The 20,952-nt window shown below is 40.5% G+C and overlaps 1 protein-coding gene across 1 annotated transcript in view; it reads right to left on the bottom strand.

Moving 5' to 3' along the window:
• The window catches only part of MED13 (mediator complex subunit 13), a 124,331-nt gene extending 105,241 nt beyond the window's left edge, over positions 1–19,090 (bottom strand). The window contains exons 1-3 of the mRNA XM_060203870.1: positions 18,952–19,090; positions 16,840–17,074; positions 6,462–6,630 (exon numbers count right to left, since the gene is read on the bottom strand). Coding sequence (XP_060059853.1) covers positions 6,462–6,630; positions 16,840–17,074; positions 18,952–19,014 — 467 coding nt within the window. The 5' untranslated portion in view covers positions 19,015–19,090. The remainder of the gene's footprint in view (positions 1–6,461; positions 6,631–16,839; positions 17,075–18,951) is intronic.
• Positions 19,091–20,952: the final 1,862 nt, after the last annotated feature.

The following is a 20,952-nucleotide window of genomic DNA, read 5'->3' as shown; positions in this document are numbered from 1 at the left end:
GTAGTTATTATTGCTGTTGTTGTTTGTCGTTGTTGGATAGGACAGAGAGAAATCGAGAGGAGGGGAAGACAGAGGGGGGAGAGAAAGATAGACACCTGCAGACCTGCTTCACTGCTGATTCCCCTGCAGGTGGGGAGCTGGGGGCTTGAACCAGGATCCTACTGCCAGTCCTTGCGCTTTACGCCACCTGCACTTAACCCACTGCGCTACCGCCTGACTCCTGGCTTTTACTTTTTAAGGATTTATTTATTGATGAGAGAGAACCAAAGCATCACTCTGGCATATGTGATGTCAGCACTTGAACTTGGGAACTCATGCTCAAGAGTCCAACACTCTATCCACTGTACCCAGGATACTCATACTATCTCTTAAAATTGAGGCAAAAAACAACTACAGTGTTGTTTTGTTTTGTTTTTTGCTTGTTTCTTACCACAGCACTGCTCAACTCTGGTTTACGTGGTACCAGGAGATTGAACCTGAGATTTTAGAACCTCACGCATAAGAGTCTCTTTGCATAAGCATTATGTTATATACCCCTGCTCATAACTATAGTTCTTACACAGGTAATAAGAATCTCGAGGCAGATTTACCAATGGAAAATGTAACTTTTTCACAGAAATTACACAACTGAGCCTGTAGTTGAGAAATGGAATAAAATGAATACATATTAAAATTAAAACATGCACCCACAGCTTGAAAGAGGTCTCAGTAGTTAGAATGTATTCTTTGCATGTATGAGTATTTGTATTAAACATGACAGAATGGGTGCTCAAGTCTCTTTGATAAGATAAACCTTCCTTTCAAAAAGTTTCTTAAATAGGGGCCAGGCATACAGTGTGCAAGGACCCAGGTTCAAGGTCCTGGTTCCTACCTGTAGGGGGAAAGTGTCACAAGTGGTGAAGCAGGGCTGCAGGTGTCTTGTCTCTCTGTTTCCCTATCACCCCATCCCTCTCAATTTCTCTGTCTCTATCCAGTAATAAAAGTAAATAACTTTTTAAAGTTTCTTAATTAACTATTTTCTTCCTATAGTCTCAAATGCCACTCAGTGAACCTATTCTCATTGCACACTACAAGATAGTTTTCTATCCTGTTTATCTTCCTTAGTATTTACGTGGGGTGGGGGGGGGGGAGAGGGAGGTAAATAGCATAACAGTTATTAAAAGACTCTCATGCCTGAGGCTCCAAAGTCCCATGATGAATCCCCCTACATCACCGTAAGCCAGAGCTGAGGCAGTGCTCTGGTTAAAAAAACAAATAAAAGAAACATTTAAAGCTTTCACTTCAAACTTCATTAAGCTAAACTACAGTAAACAATTAAACATAACAAAACAAAACAAAACCTCAAACACAAATTTAAATTTCTTACATCCCAGGTCTGTCAATCTGTTTAAAATCTACAGTAAATTCTGCACAGCAAAAGATAAAAAATCTACAGTAAATTCTGCATCACCAAAACAGAATGATACCCTACTAAATAGCAGAAGATCTATACAAATAATATATCAGATAAAGGAATAGCCAAAACATGTAAACTCACAAAATTCAACAACAAAAAACTAAACATCCTCATTATAAAATGGAAAAAGGTATGAACAGAATTTTCAAAGATGTCCAGGGGGCAGGGTAGGGATAGATAGCATAATGGTTAAGTAAAAAGACTCAGAGACTCTCATGCCTGAGGCTCCAAAGTCCAAGGCCTCAAAGACTCTCATGCCTGAGGCTCCAAAGTCCTTACACCACCATAAACCAGAGCTGAGCAGTGCTCTGGTTAAAAAAAAAAAAAACCAGGGGTCGTGCAGTGGCACACCTGGTTAAGTGCACACATCAAGGGCTTGTGCAAGGATCTGGGTTTGAACCCCCAGGCCCCCACCTGCAGGAGGATGCTTCACAGGCGGTGAAGCAGGTCTGCAGGTATCTATCTTTTTCTTCCCCTCCCCATCCCACCTACTCAATTTCTCTTATTTTTTCTCTTATTTTTTTTTTCTCTTATTTTTATTAAAATAAAATAAAGTAGCCACCAGGAGTCGTGGATTCATAGAGCAAGCACCTGGAGGCAAAAAAAAAAAAAAGGATGTCCAGATACCCAATCACCAATTAGTAGAGAAATACCAATAAAAAATAGCATAATGGCTATGCAAAGAGATTCTTGTGCCTGAGGCTCCAAAATCCCAGGTTCAATCCCTCCTACCACCATAAGCCAGAGCTGAGCAGTGCTTTGGTTTTAAAAAAAAATTATATATATATACATATATATACTGATATGTCACTTTACACTTATGAGAATGCCATACATTAGAAAGGACAGAAATGGAGAGTACAGGTCCTGGAAAAGGATGACAGAGGCCCTGGGGGGGTTGTACTGCCATATGGAAAACTGAGAGATGTTATGCATGTACAAACTACTGTATTTACTGTGGAATGTAAAACATTAATCCCCCAATTAAGAAATTTTTTTAAAAAGAAGAAAGGACAGAAATGGGTGGTGGTAGACAGCAAAATGGTTATACAGAGACTCTCATGCCTTAAGATGCAAAGTCCCAGGTTCAATCCTCTGTACCACCATGAGCCAGATGAGCAGTGCTCTGGTTTAAAAGAAAAAAAGAAGAAAAAAAAAGGAAGGAAAGAAGGAAAGGAGGGAGGAAGAGAGGGCAGCAACAACAAATGCTGGCAAGGATGTGAGAATAAAGGAATACGTCTGCACCATTGGTGGGAATGTAAATTGCTTCAACCCCTGTGTAAAGCAGTCTGGAGGTTGCTCGCAATACCAGAAATCAACCTATCCTATGATCTGGTAGTTCTTCTAATTTAAGTTCTTCTACTACCAGATCATATCTGAATAACGTTATCACTTATCCAAAAAGATCTTTGTACACTTATGTTCAAGAGCCACATAGTTTGTAATAGCACAAACCAGGAAGCAACCCAGATATCCAACGATAGATGAGTGGTTAAGTAAGTCATTAGAGTGATAAAGAAAAGTACTACGAGGGGAGTAGGGCGGTAGCACAGTGGATTAAGCGGTTAAGCACAAGTGGCGCAAAGCGCAACAATCGGCATTAAGGATCCCGGTTCGAGCCCCCAGCTCCCCACCTGCAGGGGAGCTGCTTCACAGGCCTGCAGGTCTTTCTCTCCCCCACTTAATTTCTCTCTGTCCTATCTAACATTGATGATGACATCAATAACAACAATAATAAAAACAACAAGGGCAACAAAAAGGGAAAATAAATAAAATCATAAAAAAAGAAAAGAAAAGTGCTACAATGCTCAGGGTCCTGAGTTCAAGCAGAGGGAATGCTTTATGAGCACTGAAGCTATAGGTGTCTTTCTCCCTGTCTCCCCCTTCCCACTCAATTTCTTTGTATCCAATATGGCGCAAAGTGCAAGGACGGGTATAAGAATCCTTGTTTGAGCCCCCGGCTCCCCACCTGCAGGGGAGTCACTTCACAGGTTGTGAAGCAAGTCTGCAGGTGTCTTTTTCTCCCCATCTCTCTCCATTTCTTTTTTTTTTTCTCTCTCCATTTCTATGCTATCTAACAACCACATCAATAACAACAAAAATAACTACAATAATAAAAACAAGGGCAACAAAGGGAATAAATATTTTAAAAAAAACATAAATGAACAAACCTTTATTTCCCCATTCTATCACCAATATCCTAATAATTTAGAAATAATTTAAATTATATATAGCTCATTTTATTCTTAAATCAATTATAACTATAAATATTAATTCCTTTTAGTAAAAATGTTTATTTGTGAAAAATAATTTGTAAAACATTAATTCCCCAATAAAGAAATTAAAAAAAAAGTTTATTTGTAACATGTGTGCTCAACCAGGTACGCCACCACTTGGCCCCCAAAAATGTTTATTTGTGGGGCTGGGTGGTGGCGCACCTGGTTGAACGCACATGTTACGATGCACAAGGACCCAGGTTCGAGTCCCCAGTCCCCACCTACAGGGGGAAAACTTCACGAGTAGTGAAGCAAGGCTGTAGGTGTCCCTCTCTGTCTAACATCCCCTTCCCTCTCAATTTCTGGCTGTGTCTATCCAATAAATAAACAAAGATTTAAAAATTCTTAAAAAAGAAAATGTTTATGTGTAAGAGGAAAGAAAGAATAAACTAGAGTATAGTTTTGGCATATGCAGTGCCAGGAATCAACCCTGTAGCTACACAAGTCCTGTGTTCTACCAACTAGGTAATCTCACAAGTTCAATTATTTATTTCTTAATATGATATTGTATAAGTAATATCCAGAGACTAGATCTAACATTATATAACTATTAACCATTTTTAGATGATAGGCTTTCTGTCTAAATCAAGACCAGGGAAAGATAAAAGAGCTCTGGACTATCAGAAAACTAATTTATTTATTTGAAATTAGTTTTATTTTGGGCAAGGGTAGATAGATAGCATAATGGTTATGCAAAGACTTTCTTATCTGAGGCTCCCAGGTTCAATTCCCTGCACCATCATAAGCCATAGCTTTGGTAAGATTTAATTAATTTTTTTTAAAAAAGAAACTAATTTTATTTTATTTATGGTTATTTTTTAGAGAGAAGCAGAGAGAGGGTGAAAGATACCATAGCACCAAAGCTTTATTCAATGAAGCAGAGAGGCTGTGCTCAAATCTGGGCCACACACATGGAAAAGCAGCAGACATTCAAGTGAGCTATTTTGCCAGCCCCAATACATTAATTTTAAAGAAGTTATGGATGGAATTGAGTAGGTGACATTTTGATATGTATTGATTTGAATGGCATTTATGCTATTTTGCTAGCTCAAAAACTAGACTCCAATATAAGTATCTTCCAGATTTCTTATACATATTTGTCGTTGTGTACTTGGCTATTTTTCATTCAAAGGTTATCTATTTTATTTTTATTAGTGATTTACAAAATGACAAAATAACAGGAGTGCAATTTCACACCATTCCCACTATTCCCCACCAGAGCTGGGTCCCTATTCCCTCCATTGGAAATTGCAGATTATCTCAAGGTCACAGATATGAGTTGATTATTATTTCTATAGTTATCTGTCTTTTTCCTGTTTTTTCCTATGGCCCTACTTTCTCTTCCATTTTAAGTCACAATTACACCTATTTCTATTTCTGAATGTCTTTCCTTGTTTCCTCTTCCTGCTTCACCACTCGTGAAGCTTCCCACCTGCAGGTGAGGAGCAGGGGCTTGAACCCGGGTCCTTGCACACTGTAGTGTGATCACTGAACTAGGTGTCACTGCCTGGCCCCAGGAGGCCTGGCATCTTTAAATGCTTTTCTGATAGATATGGGCGTTGGCAGGTTGATCCATACCCTATCCTGTTTCTATCTTTCCCCTAGTGCGTTCAAAAATTATATTTACTTTTTTTTAATACTTTATTTTGGACAGAGACTGAGAAATTGAGAGACAGAGACAGATAAGGAGAGAGATACCTGTAGAACCGTTTCACCACTTATCAAGCTTCCTGCCTACAGGTGGGAAATGGAGGTTTGAACCTGGGTCCTTGGCACACTGCAATGTATCAGCTCAACCAGGCATGCCACTACCCAGCCCCTTAGTTTTTTGTGTGTGATATATATAAAACTTTTAAACCAGACCACTTGCTCAGCTCTAGTTTAAAGTGGTGTGTGAGATTGAACCTGGAACTTTGGAGCCTCAGGCATGAGAGTTTCTTTGTATAACCACTATGCTATCTACCCCCACCAGCCCCTTAGTTTTTTAAAGACAAGGGGGTATAGAGGAAAAGAGAGAATGAAAGAGAATAGAGCACCAAGGCTTTCTTCAGTGTGGTAGGAGGCTTGAACCTCACAGCACAGTATCCAAGTAAGCTGTATTACTGGCCACTTAACTTCTTAAAACTGTATATACAGTGGTCCAGGAGGTGTCACAGTGATAAAGCACTGAACTCTCAAGTATGAGGTCATGAGTTCAATCCCTGGCAGCACATGTACCAGAGTGATGTTTGGTTCTCTCTCTCTCTCTCTCTCTCTCTCTCCCTTCTATCCCTTTCATTAATTAAAAATAAAACCACCACAACAAAAAACCTTATACACACAAACATATAAACACTGCTAAGTATCTGTTTTATACCTAGGCTCCATATATATTCTTCATTTTATCTTAGCAGAAGCTTAATTATGTTCAGAATGGCAGTATTCCCATATTATTATTTTTTTCTTTCTTAGTATAGTCAATGATATGTCAATTTAAGTTTCCACAATAGAACAGATGGGGAGGAAGTTTTATGAGTGCTGAAGCAGTGCTGTAGGTATCTTTCTCCATTTCTATATTACCTCAGTATTTTGACAAAGATAACCTTCTGAACATTTGTACGATATCAGCTGGCTTTATTCATTTTTCTGAGAGCCACAAAAAAATAAAAAACCAAAACAAAAGCAAACACGAGGGGTTTTTGCTTTCTTGTTCCCCCCCCAAAAAACAGAGTTTAAGTAAGATAGCTTACCTTTTATTTATAGGTTTTTCATCTTTTTCATATGGCTTTACAAACCATTTGCCAATACGTACAAAGTTCCGATTCATTAAACACCGTTCCAACAAATTGTGAACTGCTTTGAAAAGCAGGGTGCGGCATTCATAAGAAAGTCCATTCTCCCACACTCCATCTTCCTCTTCTACAAAAGAAATGAAAGAAACAATAAGTCAACTAGAGGCACTTGTTATAGGTTAAGCTCTAAATTCCCAAGGCCTATACTTCATCCTCAGAATACTGACCTACAATCAGCTGAATATTCCACATATCTAGACATTAAAATATTAGTCCACATGGAATAAATGGTCTCAGTACCATGTGTCATTATATTGAAAATTATTTTTCCATTTAAAAAAGCCAAAGATGGGGAGTTGGGCTGTAGCGCAGAGGGTTAAGCGCAGGTGGCGCAAAGCACAAGGACCGGCATAAGGATCCCGGTTCGAACCCCAGCTCCCCACCTGCAGGGGAGTCGCTTCCCAGGCGGTGAAGCAGGTCTGCAGGTGTCTATCTTTCTCTCCTCCTCTGTCTTCCCCTCCTCTCTCCATTTCTCTCTGTCCTATCCAACAACGACAACAATAATAACTACAACAATAAAACAACAAGGGCAACAAAAGGGAATAAATAAAATAAATATTAAAAAAAAGCCAATGATGTACAAACTATTGTATTTACTGTTGAATGTAAAACATTAATTCCCCAATAAAGAAAAAAAAATAAAATAAAAATAAAAAAGCCAATGACATATTACAAAAATGTTGATCTGCTGTCTGTACCAATGTAAGCTGCATTAACATATAAACTGATAAGTATTAAAGCACACTTTATACCACCAAAGATTTATACCACTATTTTCTAATCTTAGAACACCTTTTTTAAAAAAAATTTTGTATTTATTTTCCCTTTTGTTGCCCTTGTTTTTTACTGTTGTTGTAGTTATTTTTTTTTTTTTTTTTAGATTTTATTTATTTATGAGAAAGACAGGAAGAGAGAGAAAGAACCAGACGTCACTCTGGCACATGTGCTACCGGGGATCGAACTCGAGACCTCATGCTTAGGAGTCCAAAGCTTTATCACTGCGCTACCTCCTGGACCATTGTAGTTATTGCTGTTGTTGCTGATGTTGGATAGAACAGCCAGAAATGGAGAGAGGGGACGACAGAGAGGGCAAGAGAAAGATAGACACCTGCAGCGCTGTTTCACCGCTTGTGAAGCGACTCCACCAGCAGCAATGGAATCATGCAGGCAAGATGCCCTGGTGATAACTCTGGTGTCAAATAATTTTAATAAAAACTACTAAATATGGTTTAGAAAGCATTTCTCCCTAGTTGCTCTAAATTCTACCTAGAGAAACTCAGGTGAAGTTAATGCTTTCAAGTGCTGCCATTATACCCCTAAATGCTCACAATGCTCTTAGCACTGTAAAATAGTTATACACTAAACAAAGAGTGGACTACCTGCTAGGGTTTTCTAAAGCCAACAAATCTTTACCTGTATGGCACATAATTAAGCAACCATTACTGAAATAATATATTTTTCTTGGCTGAAAGAAATAAAAGTAAGACCTACTAACAGTGAGTTTTTCTTTTTTCCTCTGGTGGAAAGGGTGGTGTATGGAAGCAAGCTGTGACGTATAAATCATAAATCAATGAAGCCAAGCTTCTAACGTTCTTATGCTATGACCATAATAAAAGGTCCCTACATGTTATATTCAGAGGAAAAGAAAAATGAAGTAGTATAGCCAACCAACCCAAGACACAAAGGGAGAGCAGGGGAGATAGTGGAATAGTTAGGCAAAGAGACTCATGCCTGAGGCTCCAAAGTCCCAGGTTCAATCCCCTGCACCACCGTAAGCTACTGCTGAGCAGTGCTCTGGAAAAAACAAAAACAAATGAAACACCTGGGGTTCCAAGACAAATAGGAAGGTATCTTGTAATTAAAATAATAAGTTCTTGAATCTTTTTTTAAAAAAGATTTTTGATTTATTTATTAATGAGAAAAGTAGGAGAGGGAGAAAGAACCAAATATCACTCTGGTACATGTGCTGCTGGGGACTGAAGTGGGGACCTCATGCTTGAGAGTCTAGTGACTTAGCTACTGCACCACCTCCTGAACCACACATAAGTTCTTGAATCTTAGCACCAACAATATAATAAGGGTGGGAAGGAGTAGGGACACATAGCAAATCTGTATCTAGTTCTGAATTTAATCAACCATGGCCTAAAGGAAAAAGTCTGCTTAATGCATTTAAATAATTTTTTCTTCCCCTTGTACCTGTATCCCCAGAGAAAAGAGTTTCATTTCTATGATTATCTGTTATATTTACAACTTTTTTTTAACTCCCCTACTCATCTGATTAAAGTTCTGAATCTCACTGGAGTTTGCATTACAACTCAATATTACTGCTGAAATAAAAAAAAAAATTGGAGAAAATAATGTAAAAGTTCAACAACAAATTTGAAAACCATAAAAATTTTTTTTAATTTTTCCCTTTTGTTGCCCTTGTTGCCTTTTTATTGTTGTTGTAGTTATTATTGTTGTTGTTGTTGATGTCGTCCTTCTTAGATAGGAGAGAAATGGAGAGAGGAAGGAAAGACAGAGAGAGGGAGAGAAAGACAGACACCTGCAGACCTGCTTCACCACCTGTGAAGCGACTTCCCTGCAGGTGGGGAGCCGGAGGCTCAAACCGGGATCCTTTTGCCGGTCCTTTGCACCACGTGCGCTTAACCCGCTGTGCTACCGCCCGACTCCCAACCATAAACATTTTTAAGGATCCAGATTATAGTGATGCCAAAGTATGACAGTTCATCAAAATCTTCAACATGGGAAATCTTATTATTTTTTTAAAGCTGATATACCTAATACTTATACTCAATATTTTCTACAAAAGTGACATCTAAATTTCCAATAAGCCAGTGCCCCCCAAAATTCTGTAAACAGTGCTGCCTAGCTATTAGTATACCACATACATACACCAACGAATGACAAATTGGTCAAATAATATCACAGTAGAAAATACTATGTATTTTCTGAAAGAATAAAGAGAAATATTTAAATGTCTACTTCAGTGTTTGTTTTGAACAATATTTGTTCCTTCACAACAAGTACTCCCAAGTCTTTCTTACATTGCCCGCATCATTGACCTATGGAAAATCTGGAAAACTCTGGCTTAAAAATTGCTCAGTGGGGGCTGGGTGGTGGCACACTGGATTAAATGAACACAGTATGAAGAATTGCTCAGTGGAGGCCAGCTAGTGGTGCATCCAATTATGCATATAGATTACCTCCAGCAAAGACCTGGATTCAAGCCCCCATCCCCAACCTACATGGGGGGCGAGGCACTTCACAAGTAGTGAAACAGGTCTGTGGGTGTCTTTCTCCCTATTTCTCTCTGCCCTATTAAGTATAACAGGAAGAAAGAAAGAAGGAAAGAAAGAGAAATAGAGAAAGAAAAGGAAACAAACAAAAAGGCCGGGAACAGTAGATTCATAGTGCTGATTCATTCATACTGAGTCCCAATAACAGCCCTTATAACAATTAAAAAAAAAAAAAGATGGATTATAATTGATTCTAAGATTTAAAAAGGGGGTCGGGTGGTGGCGCACCTGGTTGAGTGCATGTAAGGGCCCAGATTTGAGCTCCTGGTCCTCACCCGCAGGGGAAAGCTTTGCAAGTGGTGAAGCAGGGCTGCTGGTATCTCTCTCTCCCTCGCTATCTCCCCCTTCTCCTTGATTTCTGGCTGTCTATCCAATAAATAAATAAAGATAATAAATTTAAAAAAAAAAAACAGTACATACACCAATATAAAAAGCTGAGGGGCCAGGTGGTGGTGCACCTGGTTAGGTTCAAACCCCTGGTCCCCACTTGCAGTGAGAAAGCTTCAGAAATGGTGAAGCAATGCTGCAGATGTCTATCTCTCACTTCCTCTCAATTTCTGGCTGTCTCTATCCAATAAATAAAGATAATAAAAAAATGAGTCACAGAAAATATGGAACAGAAGAAAGAAATGTACTTTCTTTAGGCTGCCTGTGGCAAACTTTGTTTTGTTTTGCCATTTAAACAAAACAATGTTTTGTTTAAATGGCTCTAGATTCCTACATTTGTTTACTAATAGTCTATTTGTCAGTCCTGTTAAAGCTGCCACTTGGGTGGGGGATACAGGATAGGGATTATGCAAAACGAATTTCATGCTTGACACTCCAACGTCCAAAGTTGTCCAAAGTTCAATCCCCACATAATCATAAACCAGAGGTGAGCAGTGATCTAGACTTTCTCTGTATATGTCTCTTGGGTTAAATTCTATTATTAATATGCTCTAATAACAACATCCAAATTTAAATAGTAAGAGTAAGTCCATTTAGCTTGACAGTATTTTGATGTAATTCTGATACAGTGAAACAATTTGTATATATATTACTAAAACCATATAAAGACCACAAAAACCAAAGGGGAAAAAAAGTTTTTTTTTTATTTTTAAAAAATATTTATTTATTTATTCCCTTTTGTTGCCCTTGTTGTTTTCTTATTATAGTTGTTGTTGTTGTTGATGTTATCATTGTTGGATAGGACAGAGAGAAATGGAGAGAGGAGGGGAAGACAAAGAGGAGAGAAAGACAGACAGACACCTGCAGACCTGCTTCACCACTTGTGAAGCAACTCCCTTTCAGGTGTGGAGCCAGGGGTTTGAACCAGGATCCTTATGCCAGTCCTTGCGCTTTGCGCCATGTGCGCTTAGCCGGCTGAGCTACCGCCCAACTCCCAAAAGTGTTTTTTTTTTTTTTTGCCCCAAGTGTGTTTTTTTTTAATTATTTATTTATTCATGAAAATGCTAGGAGAGAAAGAACCAGACACCACTCTGGCACATGTGCTGCCAGGGACTGAACTTGGGACCTCACATTTGAGAGACCAACACCCTATCCCCTGTGCCACCTCCCAGACTACTCTGGTTTGTTTTTAAATTCTCAAGGCATTAGTTTTCTCACAGAGTCTCATCAAACTCCAACTTACTGTGCTTTATGCTTAAAGATGCAAACCTTGGGAGAGGGTTCTGACACTTTAGAACTTTCAGGAATATAAAAAAATGGGAAAAATCTGAAACTTTCAGTCTGTAACAGACTAAGGAGAGATGCCAATCAAATGTAATGGTGTACCCCAGATGAGTTCATGATACAGGAAAAGGCCATTAGAATAAAGATCCAGATAAAGTATGAACTTAAGTTCATATTACTGTTATCGACACTGGTGGATGAGCTGTGAGAACGGTAGCATTCTTATAATGTAAGATCTTAAAAGTGAGGGCTCTATAGGCGCTCACTGTAATATCTGAAACTCTTACATAAAATCAAAGCTGCTTTAATTCAAAAAACTGTTTTAAGGGGGTGGGGGAGATAACATAATGGTTATGCAAAGAGATTCTCATGCCTAAGGCTCAGTAGTCTCGGGTTCAATCGCTGCACCACTGTAAACCAGACCTGAGCAGTACTCTGGGAAAACAAAAACAAAATTGTTTTCAAAATACACTAAAATACATGTGAGGATTTAGAAAAGAAAAGAAAAAAAAAAAAAGCAATAGTAAGCTTCAGCTGACAAGAAAAACTGAAGCAAAGAGGAATGCGTTACCTCCTTCCCTCACCAAGAAAGGCTACATTACTACCATAAGCACAAACATCTCAGTAACAAGATGTGGTAGCTGCTAAACCAAATACAGAAGGTACTGCCTGTGAAGAGCATGCTCAAGATAAATTAGCCATCTTTTTAGTTACCACCTGGGTCCTTCCTGTTTCCCTTTCCTCAGTGCTACACCTCCACTTGGAATTTAGGATTGCCTCCTGCAGCTGGTGCCACCCACCCCTACGGTCCAGCTGCTCTCTTCTCAGGGGAGCTTAAAAAAAGGGACTAAAGTGCCACAGATGGGAAGAAATGAAAAAGAGGTTAGCTAGAGAGAGAGGCAGACTAATTACCCCAAAAGGGAGGCAGACGGTGTCCCTGGAGCAAAGAAAAGGGCAACACAAATATACTCCATTTGAAAAGACCTTATTATTCTTTAAGATATGTCTGATTTAAGTAACATCATTCTAAGTAAATGACATGTTTAAAAAATACCCTAAACATTACACAAATGGTACTGACTATATATATATATATATATATATATATATATATATATATATATATATAGACACACACTAAAACACCATAGGCGTTGGGAACAATAAATTTGACTTTATGTTAACCCAATTAAATTTCAGCTTACTATCAATCACTTCCACTTTGATGAATTTTAAAAATTTGTTTACCATTCAATGGCATTCAGCAAAATTCAACAATTACAATCTAATCTTCCAAACTCCTTTCATTGGCATTCAAGAGTAATATTTTAAAGTAAGGGAATTGTCTTTAAATTGTGCTAAAAAAACAAAGCTAGCTAAAGGGGAAAATAGATTTTTTCAGAAGGAAATATACAAAACTTCTAAGTAAAACCTAAGAGAAAAAAGTAGCTACATAGTAATTTACTACATATCTAAATGGCTCAGATTTAACTTTAGTGGGCTTTTAGTTATGGAAGTGTTAATCCTACCATGTATAAACCAACACTGTATCTTTATTAAAACTATTTTTGATTCTACAAAATGTACTTAACAGATGCTCTACCAGAAATGTTAAGATGCTCAGTCAACTTCATTAAGTAAACTGAAAATCCTAAATGAGCACTACAGTTTACCAGTATTTAGTTTATCTACAGTTTATAGTTTTATCAATATTAAAACTGCACACATTTTAATAAGGTGGCTTTTTGGTCCACCTACAGGTTAAAGTAACTCAAGCATATCCAAATTAATGGAAGAAAAAGGAACAGGCAGACCTAGTATTCAGCACCACAGTTAGAGAAAGCATCATTTTGTTAATCCCACAAAGGAATTTTATTCCCTGACACAAGTAATACATTTATGCACATATGTATACATCTAAACAGACATTTTAGGGCGGAAGTAGATAGCATAATGGTTATGCAAAGAGACTCTTGTGCCTAAAGCTCCAAAGCCCTATGTTCAATCCCCCCCCCCACACACACACACACACAAAGCGTACTAGAGCATCCACAGAAATTAGAAGACAGAGGAAGGGGATGCAGGCGGTGGCTCACCAAGTTAAACGTACACATAGTACAAAAGGACCAGCTCAAGGATCCTGATTTGAGCCCCCAGCTCCCCAGCTCCGGGGTGATGGCTTCACAAATGGTGAAGCAGGTCTGCAGGTATCTTTCTCTCCCCCTCTCTTAATTTCTCTCAGTCCTATCCAACAGCAAATATGGAAAAAATGGCCACGGGATCGTGGATTCCTTGTGCAGGCACAGAGCCCCAGAGATAACCCTGAAGGCAAAAAAAAAAAAAAAAAAGGACAGAGAAGAAAACTACTTTTTTCACCCTTTTAACTAAGCACTAGACTAAGGGTCCAGGGTGGTGACATGTTACAATGCACAAGGACCTGGATTCAAGCCTCCAGTCCCCACTTGCAAGGGAAAAGCTCTGCAAGTGGCAAAGCAGTACTGCAGGTGTCTTTCATTCTCTCCCTATCACCCCCTTCCCTCTTGATTTCTGGCTGTCTCTAATAAATAAAGACTCCAATAAATAAATAAAGACCTAAAAATAAAAACAGGGGCCAGGTGGTGGCACATCTGGTTAAGCACATGTTACAATGCTCAAGGACCCAGGTTTGAGCCCCTGGTCCCCACCTGCAAGGAGAAAGCTTCGCAACTGGTGAAGCAGTGCTGCAAGTGTCTCTGTCTCTCTCTGTATCACCCCCTTCCCTCTTGATTTCTGGCTGTCTCTACCCAATAAATAAATAAAGATTAAAAAATAAAAACATTTTAAAAAAAGAACGAAAACTAGACTCTCCTGCCAGGTTGGAAAAGTTAAAAATGTTTATAGTAAGATTTATAGCCACTCTTAAAGGTAAAAGTACATATCAAAAGTTTAGTTCATTAGAGTGTAAAAAGCAACCTGTATATAGACAAATATAACACATGTAATACATGCATTCCTGTACAAAGTCAGATTTTACAAAAATTTTATTGGAGCTGTCATTACACTATGTCTAGAATAGGTCCTATAGTTCTCATGAACAATAACAAATTTCAGTGTACTCACTTCCAAATAAGAGCATTTTAAAAAAATTATCTGAGCACCCTAAATTCAGGCAGAGAAGATGAAGAGCAATAGTATACCAGACTTGCATTGCTGAGGTCTAAGAGTACTCAGGTTCAATGTTTACCACCACCACCACCACCACACGTGCTCTGGTGCTCTCTCCCAAGCTCTATACCCATCTCTCATGAAAATAAATCTCTAGTGGTCCGGGAGGTAGCACACTGAATAAAGCATTGGATTCTCAACTATGAGGTCCTGAGTTCAATCCTCCGCAGCATATGTACCAGAGTGATGTCTGGCTCTTTCTCTCTCTGCCTGTCTTTCTCATGAATAAATAAATAAATAATTTAAAATAAATAAATAAATCTCTAAAAATAAATATTCTAAATTCACCACCAAACATCTTGCTGAAATCTTTGGTACCCTGCAGCATATAACTATTCATTTGTGTTCTGTAATCAAAGAATCTGTTAGCATAACTCCTACAATCTTAAAACAAAAGCTTGAGAGTGGGGAAAATGGCATACTGGTTATGCAAACAGACTATCACTTCTAGTGCCTCTGTGATCCCAGGTTCAATCTCCCACACCACCATAAGCAAAAGCTGAGCAGTGCTCTGGTAATAAATAAGTAAATAAATAAAAGTAGTATGATATCCTCACAATAAAATTATTTGGGTCACTTTTAAGATTAAGATCTCAGGTACTGGGAGTTGGGCGGTAGCAGCAGCAGGTTAAGTGCAGGTGGTACAAAGCACGAAGACTGGCATAAGGATCCCTGTTCGGGCCCCCAGCTCCCCACCTGCAGGGGAGTCGCTTCACAGGCGGTGAAGCAGGTCTGCAGGTGTCTTATCTTCCTCTCTCCCTCTCTTGTCTTTCCCTCCTCTCTCCATTTTTCTCTGTCCTATCCAACAATGACAATAATAACAATAACTACAACAACAATTAAAAAACAAGGGCACCAAAAGGGAAAATAAATAATAAAAAGTAATATAAAATAAAACATAAATATAAAAACTAATATAAAATAAATAAGAAAAAAATCTCAGGTACTATAAAAGTTAAGTTGGGAGTTGGGTGGTAGTGTAGAGGATTAAGCACACATGGCATGAAGCGCAAGGACCGGTATAAGGATCCCAGTTCAAGGACCCCCTCCAGGGGAGTTGCTTCACATATGAAGCAGGTCTGCAGGTATCTGTCTATCTTTCTCTCCCCGTCTTCCCCTCCACGCTTCATTTCTCTCTGTCCTATCCAACAATGACAACATCAATAACAACACTAACTACAACAACAATAGAAAACAACAAGGGCAACAAAAGAGAAAATAAATAAATATAATTTTTTTTTAAAAAAAGTCAAGTTGTCATTCTTCATAAAAGAATCACTGTCCCAAAAATAAAAATTCACATATGCATTTGTATGTTAATACAATAGCTACAAATAACAATAACAAAGTAGCTATGCCTGGCAAAAAAAAAAAAAGAAAAAAAACACTAGAAAGTTAAAAGAAGACATCTAGGGAGTCCGGTGGTAGCACAGCGGGTTAAGCCGCAGGTGGCACAAAGCGCAAGGACAGGCATAAGGATCCCGGTTTGAGTCCCCCGTCCCCCCCCCCCCCCCAGCTCTCCACCTGCAGGGGAGTCACTTCACAACTGGTGAAGCAGGTCTGCAGGTGTCTTCCCCTTCTCTCTCCATTTCTCTTTGTCCTATCCAACAATGATGACATCAATAACAACAATAATAATAACTACAATAATAAAACAAGGGCAATACAAGGAAATTAATAAATATTAAACAAAAGAAGGCATCTAGAAATACTCCTGCAACTGCTATGTAATCACACAAAGAAAGCAGTGGCAAAATTGACTCAAAGCTGAGTTAACTTGGCTTCAAATATAAATGACTTTTTTTAGGAACTTTATGTCCCGTTTGCATTTTTCTTAGGTTAATACAACATGTCTTCCTTAGGCTCTGAAAAATCCAGAAGGAAACTGTGTGGAGGAGTAATGAAATCATTCTAGGCTTAAAAAAGTTGGCCACAATGTGAGAAATTTTAAGTTAAATAAAATAACCACAATGAAATTAAACATGAAACTGAGTTATCTGGCTCCACACCAAGCAAAGTTTCACCAAAAGTATATTAATTCTTAACCCAAATGATTTTTAAAAAGCATGCAACATTGCTGTATCAATTAGAAATGTTTTCACCTGATAAATCATGGTGAATAAGGTCAGCAAAATTAGGGTCTTCACCCCACCAAAATATCCACAATTCTCTTCTTCCAGGTCTTTGATCTCTCCGCCAAACACCAAGTACATCTGCCTTAAGGCAGCGGCTGAAACTGCTCAAAATGGGGTCTTCCTCTGTCACCGGAAATAGAATAGGGGCAGAAGTTGGGCCTTGCCATACGTATCTTTTCCATTTAATTCCCGTCAAGTCAGCCTGAAGAAAAGAAAGCATGATCTTTTTTTAACTATGGCACATTCAAAGTAAGAATTATTATTAATATTCCTTTATTCACTAAATTATTACTATCTTCCAATATATCCTTAAAATCATTGAAAGCTGAGTGAATAGAAATTGCCAAGTGACTAATTCAACACAAATTTAAGGAAAAGAACAAAAAGTTAAAAATTAATAATGACATGTCACAGAATATCAAATCAACAGCTAGAAATAAAAGAAACTTAGAGATGCTAACTTTGCACAAATATAAACATTTCCACTCTGTCCTATATTCTGTTCTAACTGATCACATTTGTTGCCTGGTGTCAAACTTTAACAGAAATTTTGTTTTCAAAAATTCATTGCTCCATATTTATGTAAGTTACAGTTCTATTAAAAAGAAATCTAAATACTTGAAAGTCTTAAAATTCTTCACATATCCCTGCTAAGAAAAATCAAATAAATAGCTGTTCACAAAGAACTTTCAGACTTATACTAGTTCTATCTACAAAGAAACTGATCCTGAAAGTGCCCAAAATAGACCGAGTCATAGAAGACAGAAATGTAAAACCTGGTGTATGTCTTATTACACTGAAGACTTGTTGGTTAATGGACACCGTACGAGAAAACATTTTACGAGGGGAAGAGCACGAAGATTTCAATTTAACATCGTTAAAGAAAATCAACAGATACAGTTCATTAATTCTTTAAAGGTGCAAAGTATAGGTGCCAAAAATGAAACTGCTGATACATGACTGGCAGTTTATACTTGCCAACTAGTTGTGCTCCGCCTACTCAATTCACTTACCTACCACATACTCTCTTAATAATTCACCTAGCACGGGGAAAACGAGGAGAAAAAAAAGTCAACCAAACTTCAAATCACTGATGAAGTTACAAGTTAAGGTTCAGTCCAATGCAGGTCTATTTGCAACAGTTGGTTTTTGTTTGTTTGTTTGTTTAAGTCTGAACTGTTGGGTGTTTCCATTCTGGGGCAACCTACAGAATTGTCATCCCTACATTCAGCTTCCCTACATTTCTCATTTCAATAAAACAAGGGCAGCTTGCTGAGAATATACTAAGAAAACGCCAGCAAAAAGACAAATAGAGAAACATTTAGTGCACCATAGCACCTCCTCCACTAGTCCCTTCCACTCTCAAACAAACATAATGTTCTAATAAAAGCAAGATGGCTAGAATTGTCAAAATGGCAAACTATTTTCAAAGTTTCAAGAGAAAACATAAGCAGTGGCATCTACTCAATTTCAGACAGAAATCTACTGTCACCCACGGAGGAAGGAAAAAAAAACACAAAACCCTGTTAGTTCTACTCCAAGTATAAAAATTTAAAAGCTAAGTGAGGGTTTTTTTTTGTTTCTTTGTTTTTTTCTTTTTTACTGGAGTCCACTTTATTGGGAGGAACCGAATGACCAGAATGAAGGCATAAAGGCAGTGGGATCACGGGGAGCAATGTAAAGTGCGGGGCAATGCACGGTCAAGAAGAAAAGCAACAGTTAATCTAAGCAAGCAACTCCGAGGACGAACCTTAGCGTCCTGCCCGGTGAGGAGCCCAAGTTAAGACAAGACCGGGAAGGGGGTGTGGGGGGGAGGTGGAGAGTGAGAAACTAGGCTCCAAGGAAAAAAGCCAAGTCTCGCGAAACAGCGCCCGGGACCGCGGCCGAGGCAAAGTCGCGTCCCGGGTGCGGCGCGGCGCGGCGCTGCTCGGCCGCGGGCGGGCTCCCGCGGGGCCTAAGCCCGGACTCGGGCATCTGGATCCGACCCGGACCCCCTCCCCCACGGCCCCAGGGCGCACCTCGCGGCCCCTCCGCCGCCGCCCGCCCGCCCGGGCCCCCGCCCGCGGCCCCGGCACTCACCAGGCAGAAGAGGTTACAGTGACAATCTTCCAGGCTGGCCCCGTTCGGCACCGAGGAACTCATCGTCCCTCACAGCAGCCGCCGCCGGCGCCACAACCCACCATCCGCCATTACCGCCGCCTCCGACCAGAGAGAGAAACAGACACCGGGGAGGGCGGGGGGTGGTGGCTGGGGGGGCGGTAGAAGAGGAGGCCGCCGGGCCGCCCGCCCTCCCCACCCACCCCCCCGTCGCCGTCGCCGCCGCCGCCGCGAGCAGCCCCCGCCGCCCGGCCGGCACCCAGCCGCCCGGGGCCGAGGGCCGGAGGCGGGAGGTCCGCGGCGCGCTCGCCCCGCGGGCCGGACTGCGGGCGCCGCGGAGCCCAGGGACGCTCGTCCCTCTTTGGGGGACAGCGGGGATGTGTTCCTCTTCCACACGAAAAATAATAAATTACACAATAAATAAGGAAAATCGAGTCTGAGACGGCAGAGTCCGAGCCCTGGCCGGGTCCCCCGGGCGGGGAGGCGCCCGCACAGCGGCGGGAAGGGCGCGAGCCGGGAGAGAAGCCCAGGGCCCCGGCCGGCAGCGGCGATGTCCTTAAGCCCGGAGTCGTCTCGGTGGCGGAGGTGGCGGCGGCGTCTGCGGGCTCAGACCATTCCCCGGCTGTGTCTCCGTGCCGCCCCTGGGCCTCGCCGGCCTCGCGTCTGCTCTCCTGCGGCCTCACCGCCCGGACGCCGTAATCTCCCCCATTTTGTGGGCCCAGCGGGCGGTGTTTTTCCCCCTTTAATCCGAATTCACGGGTTTTCCCTTCGCTTTAATGGCGGCCACAGGGACCAGCTCGCCCTCTCTACTCGCCCATTGGCCGCCTCGAGGTCACGTGGGCCGAGCTCCGTGGGGAGGGGGAAAGAGAAGGCAGTGAGAGAGGACCGGGAAGCTTTCGGCGGAGGCGGTGAGCCCCGGGGACTGGGCAGCCAGCTGGTGGCTACCAACATAGCGCCACCTGCTGGGTGCCCCGGCCTCCATTGAAATGACCCGGGGCCTGGCCCTATCTTTCTCCAGGTCCAGGACTTTATCGCAGATCTCTGGGCTGCATGGGAATCAGCTTCAATTCTTTGGAAGCGAAAATATCGCCCAAGATTCCAAGACGTTCGCATTTATTTCACGATGTTGTTGAGGTGCAGCGTGAACCTCCTTAATTTTGCCAAGTGGCGCTCAAATTGAATATAGAAGTTAGTACCTAAAAGTTGTGACATTAAGAAACATGTATGGAGCAAGGTTGTCTAGTAGTTAATGATTTGAGAATTAGAGCCATACAGCCTGGGCTCCAACCTCGAACAACTAATTTCTTTGTGTCTCGGTTTCCTCGGTTGGAAAATGGGGAAAATATAATCCCTATCTTGTAAGGCTGTTTGGATAAAGGAGTTAATGAAAATAAAGCAAGCAGCCCAGTGGCCTGCAAGATAAGCGTCAAGAGTTATCTATTTTTGTTGTCATTACCTCTCGGGATTATTGAAAAGAGTAATCTGAACCTGTGTATGTAAAGCCACAAGAGTGTAATCTCCGTGAGAAAGAAGCTTTGTTTTGCTTATGGCGGTATCTCTAGTGCTTAAAAAAAGGTTTTTAGTGCTCAGTAGGTGCTTGATATTTGTAGATTTGCAAATGAATGAATAGTAAGTAGGAACCAAAATGTTAGTTCCCTTTCTCCAAAAAACACTGGTTCTCTACAACATAGGAAATACTCTTCAATGCAGGAATTCAAACATTCTCCCTGAGATTTTTTTTTTTAACCGTTTATTTATTACTGGATAGAGGCAGAGAGAAATTGAGAGGGAAGGGGGAAAGACATAGAGAGGGAGAGAGACACCTGCAGCCCTGCTTCACCACTACTAAAACTTTCTCCCTGTAGGCAGGGACCAGGGGCTTGAGGTAACCTGCGTCCTTGAGCACTTAATGTGTGTGCTTAACCAGGTGCACCACTGAGAAAGGAAGAAAAGAAGTGAAGGTGATTCACAAGTTAGGAACAT

Source organism: Erinaceus europaeus, chromosome 12 (assembly GCF_950295315.1).
Source record: "Erinaceus europaeus chromosome 12, mEriEur2.1, whole genome shotgun sequence".
Taxonomy (NCBI): Eukaryota; Metazoa; Chordata; class Mammalia; order Eulipotyphla; family Erinaceidae; genus Erinaceus; species Erinaceus europaeus.
This window is presented reverse-complemented; position numbering and strand designations above follow the sequence as displayed.